The sequence below is a fragment of the Carcharodon carcharias genome, chromosome 15, assembly GCF_017639515.1.
Source record: "Carcharodon carcharias isolate sCarCar2 chromosome 15, sCarCar2.pri, whole genome shotgun sequence".
Classification (NCBI taxonomy): domain Eukaryota; kingdom Metazoa; phylum Chordata; class Chondrichthyes; order Lamniformes; family Lamnidae; genus Carcharodon; species Carcharodon carcharias.
Window position 1 is genome coordinate 90,949,458 of NC_054481.1, and position 18,613 is coordinate 90,968,070.

Genomic DNA, 18,613 nt, shown 5'->3' on the forward strand with positions numbered 1-18,613 from the left:
TTTACATTCACCTCGACAGGCAGGTGTTTAAATATCTCATCCTAATGTTGATACTTCTAACAATGGAGCGCTTTCTTAGTTCATATTTATCCTTAGTTTTCAATTCCATTCCCAACCTGATATTTAACGGGATTTTTTTCTAGCTGCCACAGCTCACTGCCTTGATGTAAATGAGGTTGCTTTCTCAAACTCACAGCTACCTCTTCATCACGGGTAGAAACAACTGATTGCTGTGCTCCTTTATTTGGTCACCCAAAAATCAAATTCAATTCCAATGTGCAGACCAATTAATAAAACTTTCTATTGTTTACTGTAGGCTGAAAATGTTGGAAAATGAGGTTGTAGGTGGAGAACAGGCCAAAAATACAGAGCTGAAGGAGAAACGGAAACGACGGAAAACGTATGCAGATGAACGAAAGAATCAACTTGCAGAAGCACTGAAGCACACAGACAGAGATGATCCAGCTATCTTGATCAATGTGTACGAATCTATTCAGGATGAAGTTCGAGCAAAAAGCAAAAATATAGAAAACCTGCAGAGAAAGGTCCTGCTTTTTCTTTGTAGTTCCCTCTTACTCTTTCAATTGTCATGGACACTTGCCTACACAAGATAGCAGAACTGATTTATAAAATGTTGAAAATCAAAAAGCATTGAAAAATCATTCTCAGAACAAGTCCTGTGAGTAACAGCTTTTCATTTAGGCAAGGAAACAGTTGTGCTGTTTCAGTATTCAAAGCCCTCCCAGCTTGTGAATTTCACAGAACATTCGCTCCTCACTATGCTCTCACCTTGCTGACTCTGGCAAGTTTCACTTGTGCTAGCTGTTAAAGCCAGAATGCAGGGTTAAATTTAAATTAACAGTTGGATGCAAATGTTGACCTCCCGACCCCACCAGAAGGGGGTTGGTATCATTAAAATTCTGCCCATGAAGTTGTACAGTTTCTGGTAATAATGTTACTCTGTGATGTAATTGACAAATAAACATTGTGCTACTTTATAGCAGGGATAGCTGGATAGCAATTAGAAGTGAAAACTTCATTTTCTACGAGCACAATGTCTATTAGAAGCAACCTTAATCTCGAAACCAAGGATTGAACCTCTAGATCTTCACAGGTTGTGTGTGTAAACACAGCCATTTTGAGTACAGCAATGTTCCACAAATAGCAAATAAATAAATGATGAAATGATTTGTTTTAGCTGATGTAGCTTGAGGAAAGAATGCTGACCAGGATACTTAGAGAATTTCTTGCCCTTTTTCAAATAGTGCCTTAGGATCTTTTATGTCCCTTGTTAAGCAAGAACAAAGGGTCTCAGTTTAATTTATCATCTGAAAAGTAGCTTTTGAAATCACGAATTGAAGAAATTCGTGTTGCTGAGCTATCTGTCCCTTTCTCATTTCTTAATCTATTTCCTCCATCCATATTTCTCTTGATTGCTCTGTTTCTCCTGAATTAGGGGATTAATCTGAGCTCAGTGTTAAAGTCCTCAATGTTCAAATCAACACACTTGCTCTGACCTTCCGATACAAGGAGCATAACATGGATGAGAGAGAATTGTGGAGAAAGAGAGAGTAAATTTTCAGAGTACTGGAATTCAGAATAAACCCAAACCTGTTTAGACAGAATTTACATTATTTATGCACCACACCAACCTCCTCCCACCTTATTTCATCTCACCCTATCAACATATCCTTTAATTCCTTTCTCTCTCATTTACTTATCTAGCTTCCTCCTAAATGCATCTACATTTTATTGACTTCCACATTTTCATCACAGTTTGAATAAAAGCTTTTCCCCTTAATTCCTTACTAGATTTATTAGTGACTATCTTATATTTATGGGCCACAAACAGATTTGTTTGTTAATCTGTTTATCATTTATCTTACTTAAGCTCAAAGTTGCAGAGATAGAAATCTCTGATCTCCAATCTGAATTTGAATTTGAGCGCATTGACTACCTGTCCACTATAAGGAAGCAGGAACGGGAAAACATTCTGCTGCAGCAAGTCCTGGAAAGAATCCAGCCATTAATCCGGCGTGAGTGTAACTACAGTAATATTGACAAAATAAAGCGGGAAAGTGTTTGGGATGAAGAAAATGGTTGCTGGAAATTACCAGAAACAGTTCTTCAAAAGATCACTCTTCCTTCTGGTAAGTGATAGTGGATATCTTTAGCTAGAGAAGTTTTCTCTTTATAAAGCTCACTCAGAAACATGCCAATATCTCCAGTGAAGAAGTTGTGAAGCACCTTTCCATGTCTTTATGTATGTGTGTGCTTCTAATAAAATGCTATTTGAAGTGAAGGTTTTGGAATTTTCAAAGACAACTTAAATTTATGTAGCACCCTTAAGCGCCCTAAGGCATTTCACAGGAGGATTATTAAACAAAATTTGACACTGAGCTACATAAAGAATATTAGGACAGAAATAGGTAGGTTTAATGAGCACCTTAAAAGAGAAGAGCGAGGCAGAGAGACTTTAGGAGAGATTCCAGAGCTTAAGGCTTAGGCATCTGAAGGCAAAGCCACTAATGATGGAATGATTAAAATCATGGACGTGCAAGAGGGCAGAATTGGAGGAGCACAGAGATCTTAGAAGGTTGTAGGACTGGACGAGGTTACGGAGAAAGAGAGGGACAAAACTGTGAAAGGATTTGAAAACAAGGATGAGAGCTTTGAAATCAAAGCTTTGCTGGACCAGGAGCCAATGTAGGTCAGCAAGCATGGGGGTGAGGGATGGACAAGACTCAGTGCAAGTTTGGATATGGGCAAGAATATCTATTTATTAGACTAGACAAGCATGGTCTATTCTGTAGGTTAAAAATTGCAATTGATTTGCTTGTGCTGAAGTCACTTTTAACATATTAGATACTTTATACTCTTGGTGGGATGAAAACAAAGCAGTTCACCTTTATCCTTGCTTTTTCCTCTGTCATTACTTGTTTCTGCCTTGTTGCTACATTTGATCTTTCCTGGACCGCTGCATCTGTTCACTAACACTCTCTCTAACTCATCTTTGTCTAAGAGATGTGGTTTATTCTTTTTTGGAATTCACCTACTGTCTTGATTTTTGTCAGTGAAAAACAAATTCAAATACTTCAAGAACAAATTCTGTTTGCAATCAGTGACTGTGGCAAACAACCAGAATAAATAGCTCAATGAGCACATTAATAAACAGTAGATGTAACCCTCTGCCAACTTGAGAATTTTTAAAAATCTAGTAATGGTTTAAATACAGAACTGATAATTGTATATTCCCACAAGCAAACCCTTCCTCTGTGTAGAAAGTAGTTATTTTGTTTGTTATTTTGCTATTGATGACATCAGTCAGATGGGCCAAATGGCCTTTGTGCTGTAATCACTCTAGGGTGGGATTTTATGTGCCACCCCCTCTCCCACTCATAATGGGAAGGCATTGGGTGGCCCACCTGACCTTGGGCCACTTAAAGGCCACGGTGTGCTTTTTCCGGGCTGAGAGGGGATCCTTCCTTTTCAAGCATCCTGTGCCCAATGGAGGCTCCCTATTATGGTACTCACATCCCTTGCCTTCCTGAACCTGTCCTCTAACCTCTGTGCTGGGGCCTGCCAGACTAGCTTTGGTGAAACAACCCACTCTCCTTTTAGTCCAACTGCGTTGACAATCATTGTTGGGGACTGGATGAGGTCCTACCAGTGGCCATTGCTCCAGACCAGCCAAGCATTCATTGAGGCCTTCTGACAGCTTTTTAAACAAAAATTCTCCAGAAGGCCTCATTATTAATGCTTGCATGGCTCCAAGGCTTTCTAATAGATCAGCTCAGCAGGGGTCTGATTACACAGGCTGAAATGAAGATCTAGCTTTGATTGATTGCTGTCTTTATGTGGTTATAATACATTATTCTTTCTTGTTTTTTTCAATGTCTGTATGCCTATCTGGACAAAGTTAAGAGATGTGAAGTGGGGTAAAGCTTCTGTTATTGAGACTGAGGGTGGCATTTAATGGAGGCAACAGGGATCTCCTCTGCTGGCTGGGGAGCCTGTGAGAACCCTATGTCGCCTCCATTGGGAAAAGCCCACAGAATTCTGACAATCAGGCACTTAACTGGGCAGCAGTGGACCTTCTCCAGAATCAACAACCCCAAGGGTGGAAATCCTGCTTCCCTGCGAGCTACCGGCCAATCAGTGGCTGGCAGCTGTGCATTACTTGCCAGTGCCACCGGGGCAGCAGTGGCTGCTGCCAGTATTGCACCCATCCGAGGCCCCATCACAGAGAGACCCAGGCCACAGGTGAGTAATGTCAGGATGGGGGTTTTGGGGTGGGTAAAATGGGGGGGGGGGGGGAGTCAGCAGTAAGGGCCGAGGGTGACTCTTAGGCCTCCTTTCCCGATGCTGGGCCCTTGATCAAGCATTGAGTGGGTTTGAACAAGGGAACTCTCAGTGGGTGTTTCTTTCTTGAGCATTTCAAGAATTGCCATTGTTACTACATCGTACATCGATTCTGTACATAGTGAGTGGACATGGAGGATATAGTGGGCTTGCAAGGGGCATGGGAGATATGAGGGCATGGAGGGGCCTGGGATATTTGAGGGAGCATTGAGGATATGAGGGGACATGGAGGGAAATCAGGGGTATGGAGGGACATGGAAGATATGAGGAAGCAGGTGGGGATATGAGGGGGCATGGGTGGGTGAAGGGGTGTGAGGACTAGAGGACCGAACATCCTTTAATATAATTGGACCGAGGTCCTGGAGAACCCGACTAGCTGCCTCAGCACTCACCTGCCTCTCTGGCTGCCTCCAAACTGCTTGTGGGGTGGGTAGACCTGACCCAGTCCTTCCCCCGCCTCCCTGCAGCCAAAATAGTGCATATGGGAGTCATTTATATAAAGGTGGGTCTAACAAGTCAGGAAATTCCCTGACTCAAACTTCCCATCTCGTAAGTGAAAATCTGGCCCTGTATCACTGAAATGTGCTCCCTTTGAGTGCAGCTTAATGGTTGGGAAGAATTGTACAATTATCAGTATAGTCACAAACAATTCCTTCATTTCTTTCAAATATTAAATGTCTGCAAAGCTTGAAAACATGCTAGGATTTTTCTTGGAACTAAACTTTGACAACAGGTCAGATATCAAAAGCAAATGATACCAGCAGACAGTAAAAGGACCACCATTCACACTCTTATCTATTGCAATGGTAAAATTAATTACTAACATGTTTCCTGCCATTGGAAAAGGACCATGTTTGGGACATTTCCAAAAGAAACCAGAATCCACTTGAAAAAAAGCTATAATAATCTCTGGAAAGAATGGTCGGGTGCCAGCTTTCATATTGGAGCAGTGGGTGGGGCTCCACGGAGCTGAAGTGCCCATAATACTTAATCAACAACTCAGCTAAAAGGTTGTGAAAAATACACTAAGATTTAGATCTTGTTATGGCTTTGGGACAGTTTAAAATATTGTGAAATCAAGAATTACATGGCTGATTATTTCCTGTACTCTTTTGCCTCTGTACAATTACAACTGTAAGGAGTATTAACAGCTTTCTTTTTACCAGGGTGACCACCTCTTGCGGCAGAAAATAAGGGACACTCTGGCATGGGGTCCATGGAGTGGGGGTTTCTGCCAGGGCTGTGAGTGCCGGTGGGGGGGCACGGGAGAGGGCGGAAAGAGAACAGTTACTGCGCATGCATTAAAGGTCTAAATTTCATGAAAAACAGCATCCTGATTCATGCAACCTGGGACACAACAGTTTGCTCAATTACGGGACAATCCTGTAAAATAAATGACTTTTACCCTGAGTGATGCAATCTGGCAGTGTGGTGGTACCTACCTGTTGTAGTGGAAAAGAGGGCACAGTGGGAAATCCCATGCAATCTCTAGTGAAAAAGACCATGATAACAAGGTTTATTATCCGTCTTGCCACCTTTGATTCCCTCAGTGCAATGCATAAAGTCGCAAATTCACTGGAAATTCAGGTCTGCTTGAAAATGGCTTTCTTGCAATAGAGCTTTTAATAAGGTGCACAAATGCCACTTTTCTAGTGGTCAGAAGTTGAAATAAATTTAGATTGGAATAAAGTATAATTCTTTGCGCTGTACAAGTTACATCTCTTTAACAATTTGGTTTTATTTTCAGCTGGCCCTAATTTAGCACCAAATAAGCAGGGGATGAGAGTCTCTAATAATGAAATTGCAGATTACTTAATGGTAAGTGTCACACACACATTCATCCAAACTCCATACAGACTACTAGAAATACATCGTTAAACTCAACTGAGGTTAACTTTGCTCGAACATTTATAATACTGAAGTGAAGGTATATGTTTTGATCATGCACACTACTTTGAGAAGCGGGGTGTGGAATATGGTATTCAGGCATGGACTGATAAGTGGCAAGAAGCATTCATGCCACACAAATACCAGGCAATTACCATCTCCATAAGGGTCGAACTGCCTCCCCCTCCCACCATTGTCATAAACAGGACCAGCCACATAAAGTGGCTTCAATAACAGGTCAGAGCTGCATATTCTGCGGCAAGTGACTCACCTCCTATCAAAACCTTTCTGCCACCCACAAGGCACAAGTCAGCGGTGTAATAGAACACTATCCATGTGCCTGGATGAGTGGAGCTCCAACAGTATTCAAGTACTCAACATCATCAAGGACAAAAGAAGCCACTTGATCAGGGCCCCATCCAACACCTGAAACACTCACTTCCTCACCAGCATAATGTGGCAGCAGTGTATACCATCTACAAGATACATTGCAGCAACTTTCCAAGTCTGCTTTGACAACACCTCTAACAGGTGACCTCTACCATCTAGAAGAATAAGGGCAGCAGATGCATGGAGCACCATCACTTCCAAGTTTCCCTCCGAAGTACACACCATCCTGACTTGAAAATGTATCACCGCCATTCCTTCATCGTCAGTGGGTCAAAATCTTGTGGTTCCCTCCCTAAAACACTTGGCGAGTACATTCACCACATGCATTGCAGCAGTTCAGGAAGGTGGCTCACCACAAACTTCTCAGGGGAGGCTGTGGCATAGTGGTATTGTCACTGGGCTGGTATTTCAGAGACCTAGGGTTATGCTCTGGGTACCCGGGTTTGAATCTCACCACAGCAGACAGTGAAATTTGAATTAAATAAAAATCAGGAATTAAAAATCTGATGATGACCATGAAACCATTGTCGATAGTCGTAAAAACTCATCTGGTTCACTAATGACCCTTTAGGGAAGGAAATCTGCTGTCCTTACCTGGCCTACATGTGACTCCAGACCCACAGCAATGTGGCTGGCTCTTAAATGTCCCTGAACAACAGCAATTAGGGATGGGCCAGTGATGTCCACATCCAATGAATGAATTTTAAAAAGTTAGGGATAGGCCTTGTCAGTGACATATCTTGTAAATAAATCTTTGTGTATAGGTTATTTAATAAAGAGCAGTTTTAGAAAGGGAACATTTTGTCTCCAAAACTTTCTATATTATCTTTATTTTATTTTATTTTTTCCACCACCCCCACCCCCGTCACTTGTTCTTATGTTTTGCTTTCACACAGCATTGACCCTTGTTCTGCTATTAACATATTCTGCCAATTTACCTTTATGCCTCTATCAGTACTTTATTTAGTCTTTAACATTACCGTTAACACTCCCTGTGTCCATGACTTATTTTTCAAATCTCTCCTGAGCTCACACCTAACCTTCTATTTTGCTCCACCCCCTCTTAAATAGTATAAAATTCATCACATTTCTACCTCTCTTTAGCTCTGAAGAAGAGGCATATGGACTTGAAATGTTAATTCTGTGTCTCTCTCCACAAATACTGCCAGACATAGAGTTTTTCCACCAGAATTCTTTCATAAAATACAGATAAAGTAAATGAAAGAAAACTGGATAAAATGTTGCAAAGTGTTAAGAACTGAGCAATGCTTGCTTCACTGTTTCAGTAGCTGTTGGCTATTCAGTATTCATTCTATAGGTATCTTATGTACATTATCAGCATTATATAGGTAGAGTACCACACCCAGGTCTGAGTCAGAAGGTTGTGGATCCAAGCACATATGTGCAAATTGGCTGCCACAGCATTTTTCCACAGATACTGCCAGACCTGCTGAGTTTTTCCAACATTTTCTGTTTTTTTAGAGTTCTTAAGTCAAGTTCTTTCTTTCTGTAATGATCTGAAAATGAATTGAATCTAGTAAGGTGTTTTTTGCATTTTGGATGAAAAATTTAGGTTCTAACATTTGGGGTTCATTGTTTATGTAAATCAGATTTCTTCAACACAGCATGTGGGGAAGAATCTTCTACTCCTTTGCAATTTTATCCTAAGAAACTGTACCAGCAGGCATAGATCATTAGTGTTGATTACATGAATCACTTTTACCTAATCTGCATAGGAACACCACCTCCAAGTGAAGGCCTCAAGCTCCCCTCCAAGCCACTCACCGTCTTGATTTGGAAATATGTCACCATGGTTCATTGTCACCATGGGAGCACTTTTACCACATGGACTGCATCCATGAGTGAATAATAAAAAAAAAATGACTAATGAAGATAAGGTGGCAAGACAAGAACCCTGAAGTTTAAGTTCTTAAAAGCACTGACATGCCAAGCATAGCTGCACTGATCATGAAAACACAGCTACAATGGTCAGGTCTTGATGAACAAAACCTGAACAAGATCACTTTTTGTGCATGACAACTGGGGAGTGGTTTCATGATAGTCAGCAAAATAAAGATGTAAAAGCAAAATACTGTGGATGCTGGAATCTGAAACAAAAACAAAAATAGCTGGAAAAACTCAGCAGGTCTGACAGCATCTGCGGAGAGGAATACAGTTAACATTTCGAATCCGTATGACTCTTCATAAATATGTACACTACTTAAAAGCAACTCTGAAACAGTGCAAAATGGACTTTCGTACATTGGAACAACTTGCTCAGGATGGAAAGCATGGCAAGAAACCACCCATGAATATACCCTTGAGGCATGTTGCACTGTTGATGCTGAATGTAAATACAAGCTTAGGAAGTTTCGCTTGGAAAGTCAAGATTCCCAGTCTGGTATATATGGCATCTGCTGTTCAATCTCATTCAAAGCAAAATCAGATCCCACCAGTCATTAAACAACTCATTGCAGTCTGGCTGTCTTATTCAGTATTGAAGAATGGTTGACCAAATAAATAAATTTTAAAAATTGTACTGTTCTGTTAAATAGTTGTCAGGATTTTATTTTGTTGATGTTCCACTACTTAGCATGGGTAAACCTAAAGATTGGAGCTACAATTCACTGTAAAAGTTCACTGTGGTATAAGGAAAATTTACACTTATTAGAGTACTCTCTACAGTGTTGACTGTTCTGTGTATAAGTTAAACTTATCTAATAGGTTTCAAAAATGGAATTTGTTGGTCTAAGTTGTGTGATACCTGAAATCTTACTATCCAAGACCACTTTTTCAGTGCTGGCTCCAAATCAGAAAACTATATTTCATGTTCTAAACATTTGGCTGAATCCTGATTATTGATTTGAATACAGTTATACCATTCTTTCTGTGATAAGGAAGAAATATGTTTTCAAATATTATTACTGATTATTAGGAGGAAGACCGTTACAGGCAAATGCTGAACCGCAGTGATAGTGAAAATATTGCCAACAATTACTTCAGGTCAAAGCGTGCCAGTCAGATCCTGAATACAGACTCTGCAAGAAGTCTCTGTAAGTATCATTGCAATCCATAATTAAAGCAATAAAACCAAGGATAACATTGGGAACCATTCAAACATTATTGCATGTGAGAGGAAATATCAGAAATCATAAGAATCCTTGCCATCTTAAAAAGCACCTTGATGAGGATACCTTTTAAAATTAGAGGGTATTGGCCCTAAATGTTATTGTGTGTGTTGGGAGCTGATTCGACCTTTTAGTCTGATTATAACTTCGGCACGTTACTTTCACAAAACATGTCCTCACTATATTGTCACTAATGAGAAGAAACTGAATCCAAAAGGTGTTAGCTCGGAAGGAATAAGTTTTGGCCTTGATGTCATCACCTTGTGGCAATTTGATAGCCAACTTGGGTGCAGTCACTTCCTCAAACTCCATTTAATTTTCTGAGTTGTATACTTACCAATTTTCCACTACCTTGTGATGAATTAACTGTCCTGTACAGTAGCACACTATTAATTCAGTGATAGAAGAATTGAACAACCATCCAACCGTGACAGTGAAATGCATTGCAGCATTTCATAACCCACATTATAAGATATTTTAAGTTTACTAAGATTGTTACTAATGGCCTTATTCAGTGAGTTGGAGATTTTATCAGAATAGGACTGTTGTACCAAGTAATATTACCAAGAACATTAATTTATCACCTCAGGCGATCCCTAGGGTCTGTCGGTTAGATAGTGGGGTTTTGCAGTCTAATAGTGTTTTGAAGGAATGCCAGGAGAAACAATTCAGGAATACTGGAGAGAGGTTGTTCTTAAGATCACTGGGGAAGGGGCCCTGGAATCTGGAATAAGTTTGCATGCCCTGGCAACAGTGGAGGTGGGCCTGGAATCGAGGAGGATTGGAAATGCAGTCTGGGGTTTGTGAGCATTGAGAGAGATCTGGCAAGTCTGGGAATGGTGGATTGGGACCCTGAAGAGAGGGGTCCCAAGATCTGTAAAACTAGCAAGAGGTTTTGGAACTTTTGTGTGGGTGATTTTGCAATATTTAGGGGTTGCAAACACATGGCCCTAATGGGGAAAGATTAGTATAGTAGCCTTCTGAGGGTGGGAGCCCAAATTGCCCTGACTGCATTTAGACCACCATACTCCCCACAGCTCCTCAACAACATTCCTATATATAAGGCTCTATCACCAACCTGTCCACATCATCTTTTGTATCCTCAGGTGTCCCTTTCCCGCTATGCTTCCTGTTTTTACATTCCTGTTTTAAGGCATTTAATGGTAAAATTTTCCGGACATATGCTAGAGCACATGTCACAGGTGCTGCTAAAAACAGGTAATGTTTGTCTGTGAAGAATTCAAAGCAGAAAATCAACAATAGTTAATAAATTTACATAAATTAGATCACTTGCCTTAAAAATATCTATTTTGTTCAAAAGACTTTTAGGTAAAGCAAAATTGGAGCACATGCTGTATTTTAACAATTTTAAAGAAGAAAATCACCATATTTGGGCTGACCAATTAAAAGAGCAGTTTTCTGTATTAGGTCCAGTCCATACTGATTTATATTCATCATTGGAATTACAAAATCAGATATAATTTATTTCAAAGCTTAACCCAAAGTACTACATAGATCTGGTCAGGCAAATCATCTTGATTAGAAATTCCTTTAATGAGCAACCTTTGAGGTTGAGGTTGGTTAAATCAATCTGTGTACAAAACTCACGAAGAGTATTGTGGCATCAAGCAAATTATCCTACTTTCTTCCTTTGTTCTCTTATAACAGTGCACAACCCCACATCTGTGCATAACGTATCTCTTAACAATGGATCTTCTTCCCATGCTGTCTCCAACCTGAACACAGTGTCTCCAACCCAGCCTCCTGAAATGCCAACACCAAGACCATTCCGTTTGGAATCACTGGAACTTCGTGTGCCCTCTGCCAAAACCAAACGCAAGAAAAACAAAAGTAGTTCTTTCATGGACATTGCCTGATGTGCGACTGTTTCAATAAATTGTTTTTAAAGGCATTTGTTGTATTCTTCCCTTCCCCTCCTGCTCTTACTGCTCCAAACACCAAGCCTGGCCAAGGGTGGGTGACCTTTATCTCTGCCAATGCTACTGTATCACCAGCTACTCATAGATGTTTGGGAAAAAAGTAGAGCTACTTTCCTGAAGGTTCTGTGACATAGTGCCTTGTCTCCACTTAACTCCCTACAAAGGCATACCTGAGATTGAGAAGTCATAACGTTGTGGGAAACTAATTGAGACCTGTATTGGTCCAATGCGACACATCACAATGCCATCTATTGTTATTGTTACAATGATTTGAATATATATATATATATATATAAAGTTAAATTATAAAAGTCAAACTTCCATACATCACATCTCATCCCATCAATAGCACTATTCATCAATTCTAAATGTCACCAAACCTTTACTGCACTTGCCAAAGTACTTTGTTCTCTCTTCCACTTTTCTTTCTTCATTCTAATCATTCATTCGTAACTATTACTATTCCTAACCAATCCTAATTTTACTTACTAAGTTCCTTCAAATCAGCCAACCTCACAACACTTCTGGTAGTACAGCTAAAATTTTGTTTCCTTCAAATCCGTAGATTTATTTATATCCACCAAAAGTCTGACCAAGATCTACCATCTCTTTCCTTTCGAGTCTATGTACTTAGGTTTTAAATATTGATCTTCTTAGCCTCACTATTTCCTTTAATATCAAACTGAATTCTCATACCTCAACCTTTCTTACAGCTGCTTTCAAGAAGCTTTGCTCCTTTCATGCTAAAATTGCTTTTCTCCTCAACAATTCTGTTTCATGCCCATGACTGCCTAACACTTTAACATTACTCCTGTGTTGGAGAAGGATCTTAAAATATCTTTCTAACTTTCTTGGACAGGGTACTAGAAAAAGCTTGTCATCTGATGCAACAAAGACTTATATTTCTGTGTTATTCATTGCATGCAGAATGTGACTCAGACATTTTATACATGGAGAAAGTTAGTGGATGGCGTGCAGGAAGAAAAAGGGGTAATAGAAAGGATGGGGATAGAAGTGACACTCACCTCTAACCTTTGCACACACAGCTTTTCTTCCAACTCTATATTAGCAGGACTCTTATATCCAGGACTCCTCCTGTACTTTCCTAATATCTTATTAACTCTTTCTGTACCCTGCACACTCCTTGTGTTGAGATTAGGACTCATCATAGTATCTTAATCTAACTCATCCATTCCAAGAAGTTTCCTCAGTCTTACCTTTCACTGTCATTACCAAAACTTTATTTTCTGATCTGTTGTCCATTCTCTTTTATTGCTGTTAACCTTGATGATGTACTACCCTATATCAGCTAAAATGTGAGGCCTCCCTCCAGGTCTCCCAAAGCTGTTGCATCATTGTAAGCAATTTCAGTTCACACAGGTTCCTCACATCAGGATGCTCCTGGTGACACTGTTGTTCACCTGTGTCAAAAATGATGATTGCAACTGGTCCAGCTTTTTAAAAAGCTGTACAGGCTTAAGAACAGGATCATCAAATAGACAGTAGTCAAGAGGTTGGCAATGGCAAGACTTGAATTTGTTTTGTTGCTGCCGGCTGGGTATTATGAGCTCATTCTGGGAGCAGGAGCAGAAGGTCTGGCTGTATGCCTTTAGCAATGTTACGCATATACTGCTGCCACAGTAAAGTCATTACAAATATTGTACTTTTAAAAAATTGTCACTTTGTTCTTATAATGTCTATAATAGCTAAACAGCCAAGCACTTGGGTTCAGAATTAAAGAGTCAATAACTGCCTGGGCTCTCCTTCAACTCCGATGACCAATTTCATGGTTCCCCAAATGATTTTGTAGGTAAATGTACTGCATGGTGCAACACCAAATTTGCAAATCACAGGGTCCTAAGTTTGATTCTCAGCCTGAGTTACTGACTCTCAGCTGGGGTATATTAAAGGTGATTTTAGTTTTGAGGTGGAGGAGGATGGGTAGATGGAATAAATTGATTGGTATCCAATTATCCTTGTTGGAAATTCCTGGTATGGATATAAGGTGAAAATGTGGATTGGGCTTGGCCATGATGTTTCTCACAGTTAAACAGCCTGCTGTTGCGTAAAGAATGGCACCCATGGAACTGTACAGAGGGCCAGAGAGGACAGTCACATTGAGGAGTTTGGCTCCAGAGTGTACTGGTTTGGGGATTATTATGGTTTCAACACCTTAAACTCCGGTGAAAAAAGAAAACCACCAAGCGGTATCCCCAGCCCCACTTATTTGTAGAGTTTGACAAAACCATTTAGACATACAATTGGTATTGAAGTTCCTCTGCCTAACAGGAACCCCCACTGTCCAAAATTATACTGAACACCCAAGGAAGCATCCCAGTCTATGTTAGCTAATGTAGTTAGCTAATCTCAACTGAATTAGGCTATTATAATTGTAGTTCAGGCAAGGGACAGGGTGAATCAGCCAGCTTTCCCATTCTTGGTTGTTACCCAATAATCTTTGCTGCAAAGTGCAAATGTGTGGAAGCTAAATGGGGATTGGATAAAGCTCTACTATGTTTTCTCTGTGCTCAAACTTGCCACTTGGGCAAATTCTGGAAGGCTGCTGACACTTTTGGAATTGTCCTCTAACCACGAATTATTTCCATGCAGTAAGGAGGGAGGGAAAATGGTGGGGCCGGGGGGAGGGTGAGAGTGGTGGAATATGAGAAGTACGTGTGAATGTTCAGCTTGGAATGAACTGTATAAAGAAAGAAATGCAGTCAAACTTTATGATGACATACTACTAGGAGTATACAAAGTTGGTTTCATTTTAGAATTTTAACTGACTAACAATCCTTCAATTGGGGCTGAGTTCTTTTATAAATAATGACATATGAGTAATGTTTTGTTATAATGAGATTTGACTGCAGTCACACTGAATGATAAATTAAATTGAGATAAGGAGGAAATGGGCATAATTGTTCTTATTCATATATTTTAAACTATGTAGTCACAACAGAATAAATGTATTATGTTACTTTAAAATTAAATTATCTGTTTTGTTTATAACAACTTAGACTCGTATATGTAAATATTTGCAATAAAGTTTCAAAGGAACCTGAGCTTTTCTGAGTCCTCTTACAATTAAAAAAGTAACAGGTTTGATGCAAGTGTCATTATGGACTTCATAACCTTCACAAATCTAATCCAATCTCCCTTTAGCTGTATGTGTAAATGCAGTACCTAGTGTGAGATAAGGCCACGCAGACAGAAAGGTCAGGCCAGAGCCATTTCACCCCTTCCTTGGATTCACCTAGTTCTGTTGAAGGGTCATGAGGACGCGAAACGTCAACTCTTTTCTTCTCTGCCGATGCTGCCAGACTTGCTGAGTTTTTCCAGGTAATTCTGGTTTTGTTTCCGAGTTAGCTAATCTCAGTCTGCAGGACAGTGAAAGCTGGAAAAGGAACAAAAGCAGAATCAGCCAAGGCTCCTGCTTCTGTCTCTTTCCTATAACCCCTACTAGTAAGTTTGCAACTGTGGACCTTGCATAAAAGCAGAAATGACATTGGCTGTGACATCCAGGCTTAGGTACAATATAAACAATGACTACTGAGCAAGTAACAGAAGACTGCATACCTTAGCATAAGCTTTAACATTCATGACAGCAGAGGCAAATTCCATAGATCATGGCATATAAGTTGATCCGACGTATAAGACAACCCCATTTTTTCAGCCCCAAAGATCATATTTTTGTATATACTCTGTATAAGTTGACCCCCTTTTCAGCCATGACATACTATACTCGCTTAAGTAACAGCCTCAATTTTTCACCCCACAAACTTACTGGTACCTTATAACTGAGTGCTTGGGATCAAGCAGGTGATATGGGCTATGTTGCAAAGATGCACAGGAGTTTAAGACATGTCCACACAAAGCAGACACCGCATGGCGAATGACAAAGATGGCGACCACCCACACCCATGCTGGCGGTTCACTTTTCTACTTGGTGTGGAAGTCAACTCACTTTTGGAGGGATTTTTTGAGGCTTCAAAAATCGACTCAAATGCAGACAACAATGGTAGTTGATTAAATTGGACCAAAATAACTCCAAAACTGATCATTAGAATTATCAGATTATTACCTAACAAAGAATCATTGTAATTATAATAATGAGGAAACATCCTGGAGGTTACTTGGATATTAAAACTGATGACAAAAAAATTGGGGTTTGCATGTGTTACTGCATATTCAGGTGAGTCTTTGGTTTAATGGTAATATTCCTGCCTGAGTCAGAAGGTAAAATGTTCAAGATCCATTTCAGACAGCCCCCAATGAATGGAGACTTGAATGCGGTCTCTAAATACTGGGTTGACATCCAACTGAAGATTTATGTCTGAACAGTGACCACTAACTCAGGGTAGTATTCCCTCTGAGTCAGAAGTGTTGAGTTTGGACCCCACTTCAGACATCCCTGTGAGCGGCAACTATATTCTGGCTCTAAATACCAAGTTGATAACCAGCAGGATACTTGTACCAAACCCCATCATAAAGGGCAGTTCAGCTTTTCAACATTGGTTGCAGCCCAGCTGGTACTCCTATCATCAAAATTGATGGAAGAAAACAAAAAAAACACTTCCAACTACTCTAATCTAAGGGTCTCATGTGGAAGATTTGAATTAAGACTGACCCTAGGGCAAATTGCAATGGACGAAGGGATTGCATATTCACAATTTGTGTCTCACCCTCACGCAAACAACTGAAATAAGTTAATTTCAGAAAGCAGTTAGCCAATTTAAATTTGCCAACCTTGGTTTAGTTATCAATGCATGTATTTGGAAAATGCTGATGATTTGAAACAGGATGGATCCCTGTTTAGGTCACAGGGTATACCCTTTCATCGTTTTCCATAATAATTCTTCTTTCAAACTACTCAACTAAATGAATTATTGCTAAGAATAACTTAGAAGTTCTCAGGTGGGTGTCTATGATAAGGTTTCAAGGGACTCACCAGAAATAACTGGATTTTTTTCAACCTTGCATTGATGGCCTATCTTCAGGATAGCCAGAACATCAGCACACACATGCATACAAAGCACGTGAGTGAGAAAAGCATATTAAAATAAAAAGGAACAAGCCTTGGTGCCAGGAACCAGATGCAGTTTGAACAGAAGTGGGCAAAGGCACCAGACTTCAAGCTCCCACAGCCCCCACTGAACAATACTTATAGAAATATGGTGGGTTATTTGGAAGGGGAGAGCCAGGTCTCAAAGCCAGTTCATGGAGAGTTGCTGTGGGTATTCAATGCAAGAGTGCAGATGGAGTCCCTGTCAATGATGGACCTTGTGCTCTCAAGTTTCACATTAAGTAAAGAAAATAATTAATATATATTTAATTGAAGGTATAGAAAACATACAGGTATTAACATACCAGTGTTATGGGGCTGTGTAGAATTTTTTATAGCATGGGAGTGAGGGAGGAGGGGTGTCTCACAAGCAAAACGATTGAGATCCTCTAGTATAACTAATAAAATATTTGATAATTCAGCTGTGGACTCTGCAAAACCTGCAAATAAATGGCAACCTGTTAAATCTAGAAAATACCAATTAATCCCACAAGGTTGAAAAAAGAAGTTCCAGTTTAAAAGGTGCCACTACTCAGGTTGTCAGTCATCGAATGCGCAATGAACTCCGAGGTGCCCAATGCTTTTTACATTTCCAAGCGACGGTAATTGTTTTCAGTTTAAATTAATTGATTAGAGTTCTTTGTGCTGATACAGATGATATTGGGAGATTGATTACAACTAAAGATTAAATACTAAAAGGTGATCAGAAACTAAATTTTCAATTTAAATTAGTTTGAACAACAAACTTCACAAAATTGTAATGATCACTAATTATCTTTTTAATGTACTGAAGTATATTTTGTTACAAAAGACAAATACTGCAGATGTCGGGAATCTGAAACATAAACTGAAAATCCTGGATTACTCTGCAGATCAAGCTGCACCTGTGGAGAGAGAAACAGTTAATGGACTGAAGCTTCCAGATTTTGAAAATTTTCAGCATTTTCGATTACCAAAGCTATTCACACAACAGCGTGCCTCCTGATATAATTTTACAGGCGGGGGTGGGGGGGGGGGGTGGTTGTTCAATTCAGAAGCCGCCTCCAATTAGGGACAGTGGGCATGTGAGTAGGCGAGGCAGTGTATAACACTGTAAGGGCAGCCGGCAACTTTCACTGTGTTTGCAGTGAGAGTGCTGCAGGTGTGCTTGGTATGCCAGAGGGATAGACAAAATGGAGGATTGAAGTGGCTGGAGGCAAAAGCCACCATTTACTTACCAGCTGCACTATTCCTTACTGCATGCTCCAGGAAGAAAAGTGCAATGTCTCTGGAGGATCTTAGGTTTTCCCATTTGAATTTTCAGGCAGTAGCTTTGAATTATTTGTCATGGCACTCCAACCTCTAGCTGTGTGTGTGCCTCCTGTTACCTGATAAGTTGCAGACATAGTGGGGGTCTCATTTAACACCAGTAAAATCTCATCTACACTGGAACATTGCTATTAATTGGTTACTGATAAGCCTTAATTGGCTTCCCACCACTGCCAGGCTGTTTGTTGTCACTGCACTGAAGCCACCTCTAGAAAAAGCGCAAGGAGGAGAGAATATGACAGGGAACCGGCATAACCTCTCTATCTGATTTTCCTGTCCCGTCCCCCACCTCCAAACACATTGCTGAGTAGCTGGGAAAGTTCACCCCAATGTTCCCTCTAATTTCTCTTTGCTGTGCATGACTGTTTATTGTACTGCACAGTGCCCTTAAGATTGCCGCACAGCCACACGTGCATGCATCCTAAAGGGAATGTTGACTGTGCATGGCAAGTCCCAGGTTGCTGCACAGCCATGCGCCCTCGCAGCTTAGAGGGAGTGTTGTCAATGACTCTCCAGCAGACTTAGAAAACATGAAA

General features: G+C 40.3%; 1 protein-coding gene across 1 annotated transcript in view; it reads left to right on the forward strand.

Annotated features, from left to right (window-relative positions):
* kif17 (kinesin family member 17) overlaps positions 1-11,739 on the forward strand; it is a 395,176-nt gene extending 383,437 nt beyond the window's left edge. Inside the window, 5 exon segments of the mRNA XM_041206957.1 lie at positions 317-545; positions 1,892-2,150; positions 7,995-8,012; positions 9,513-9,692; positions 11,436-11,739. Coding sequence (XP_041062891.1) covers positions 317-545; positions 1,892-2,150; positions 7,995-8,012; positions 9,513-9,692; positions 11,436-11,644 — 895 coding nt within the window. The 3' untranslated portion in view covers positions 11,645-11,739.
* The last annotated feature ends 6,874 nt before the right edge of the window (positions 11,740-18,613 follow it).